The sequence below is a fragment of the Tupaia chinensis genome, unplaced genomic scaffold (assembly GCF_000334495.1).
Source record: "Tupaia chinensis unplaced genomic scaffold, TupChi_1.0 Scaffold000403_1, whole genome shotgun sequence".
NCBI classification, from domain to species: Eukaryota; Metazoa; Chordata; class Mammalia; order Scandentia; family Tupaiidae; genus Tupaia; species Tupaia belangeri.
Window position 1 is genome coordinate 829,417 of NW_006159905.1, and position 1,896 is coordinate 831,312.

General features: G+C 58.4%; 1 protein-coding gene across 1 annotated transcript in view; it reads right to left on the reverse strand.

The window, feature by feature from the left end:
- TNXB (tenascin XB) overlaps positions 1-1,896 on the reverse strand; it is an 85,461-nt gene that overhangs the window by 45,625 nt on the left and 37,940 nt on the right. Inside the window, 3 exon segments of the mRNA XM_027774133.1 lie at positions 13-74; positions 295-308; positions 1,634-1,859. Coding sequence (XP_027629934.1) covers positions 13-74; positions 295-308; positions 1,634-1,859 — 302 coding nt within the window.

Consider the following 1,896-nt stretch of genomic DNA (forward strand, 5'->3'; position numbering starts at 1 on the left):
CTCCTCGGGGGGCTCCGGGGCCTCCACGCGGGGCTCCGTGGGGCTGGGGGGCTCTTCCACATCTTCCCGAGGCGCTGAGAGATCAAGAGATACAGAGGCTTAAGCGGGGCGTGTCTGCGGGTCTTGCCAGTAGGGACGACAGTGTATGTCCCACACGCACCCCGGCTGCGGGCCTAGGGCCTCATGAGCCGTCGGGTCACCACGGACGGAGACAGGCCTGAGAGCCCCAAGGCCCACCCTGTGCTCTGCAGGACTGTGCTGCTGGGTTCAGTGGGGCTGGGGGTCTCCCCTCACGTCTGAGGAAGGAGCTGAGACGGGACACAGGAAACCGCTGAGGACTTTCACTCCGCGTCACCCAGTGCTGAGCTGGGCTGCCCCACTCCTCTCCCAGAGCAGGACCGGGAATGCACTCCTGCTACGGGGGAGGCCGGCCCTCCCTTCCTCCCCATGGAATGTTTCTGAGGCAGGGCTCAGGGCGAGGGTGGGAGAAAGGCTGGGGTTGGGCGAGGGCTGAGGAGGGCCCTGCTCCTTCCCAGCTGGCTCTGGGGTCCATCCCCGAGGGCACCTACCCATCAGCCCCTGCAGCTAGATCTTTGCCAAGACTCCGGAGTGGAGAGGCCGGTCTTTCTATGACCCACTCCCTGGCTCGTGAGGACTACTTATAGGAGCCTGAGGGGGAAATAGGCCAAAAAATGATACCCAGGCCAGGATGGGGAAGGCAGGGAGGTGAGGAGTGGAAAGAAAATTGGGGCTGGCAGGTGGCATGGTGGTTAAAGGCGCTGGACCCCCACGTGACTGACCACGGTTCAAGTCCCAGACCTGGCGCTTTGCTTTCTCTCTCTCTCTCCCTCTCTCTGGTCAAATTTAAATACATAAATAAAGTTAAAAATAAATGACTGGGAAGTAAAAGTCAAGGAGAACTAGCAGGTTCATATTTTTTATTTTATTTTTGTTTGTTTGTTTGCGGGGAGCGAGGAGTGCGCGCACTTGTCAGAAAGAGAAAGTGAGAAAGCACGCCCCCAGGGGACATGGTCATGTCACAGTCTCCCCTCCTCCGTTTCTCACTCTTTTTGGGACTTGAGGTACACACGCATACACGCCCAGTGTGATTTTTCAAGCTACCAGATTCGGGACTTGAACCGTGCAGTCAGCCATATGGGACCCAGTTGCCTTCATCACTATGCCACAGGCTGGCCCAAGCATCTCACTCTTAAATAGCAGTTTTGATGTGCCAGACACCGTCCTAAGGGCTATGTGTACAGTCACTTGTTTAGTTCTAACACTCTGTAATGGTTGATATTTTTTAATAGCGGTTTTGGCTACAGGGCACGTGAACTCACCAGAAAGACAGAGAGACAGAGAGACAGAGAGTGAGGAATCACCCCCAGGGGGGATGGCCACGCCGCAATCCCTTCTCCTCCATTCTCCTCTAGGGATCCTGGGCACGTACGCACATATGCCCGGCGTGAGTTTAAGCCACCGGGTCCGGGATGTGAACCACGGTCGACTACATGGGAGTCCAGCGACATAGCCATTACGCTAACTGCTGGTCCCGTGGTTGCCATTTTCATCCCCACTGGTCAGGAAGGAAACTGAGGCACAGTGAGGGTAAGTAATGGGGACGCAGTCGCACAGGCTGTGGGGTTGGAAGTCAGGGTGAAGCAGCTGCTCCCGAGACCACACGTCGTCCGAAGCACTGCACCTCCGCAGCACACGGCTGCGCGGCGAGGACTTCACCTCCCAGGGAAATGGAAACGGCTCGGGACAGGGAGCGGCTGGGCTGAGAGCAAGCCCCCTGCCCGCCCGCAGCATGCTGGGAAGACTGGGGAAACGCGTGATGCTCTTGGCCCGGGGTCCGCCTAGAACAGAGCGGCAGGGGGGGAGGGGGGGGGGCGG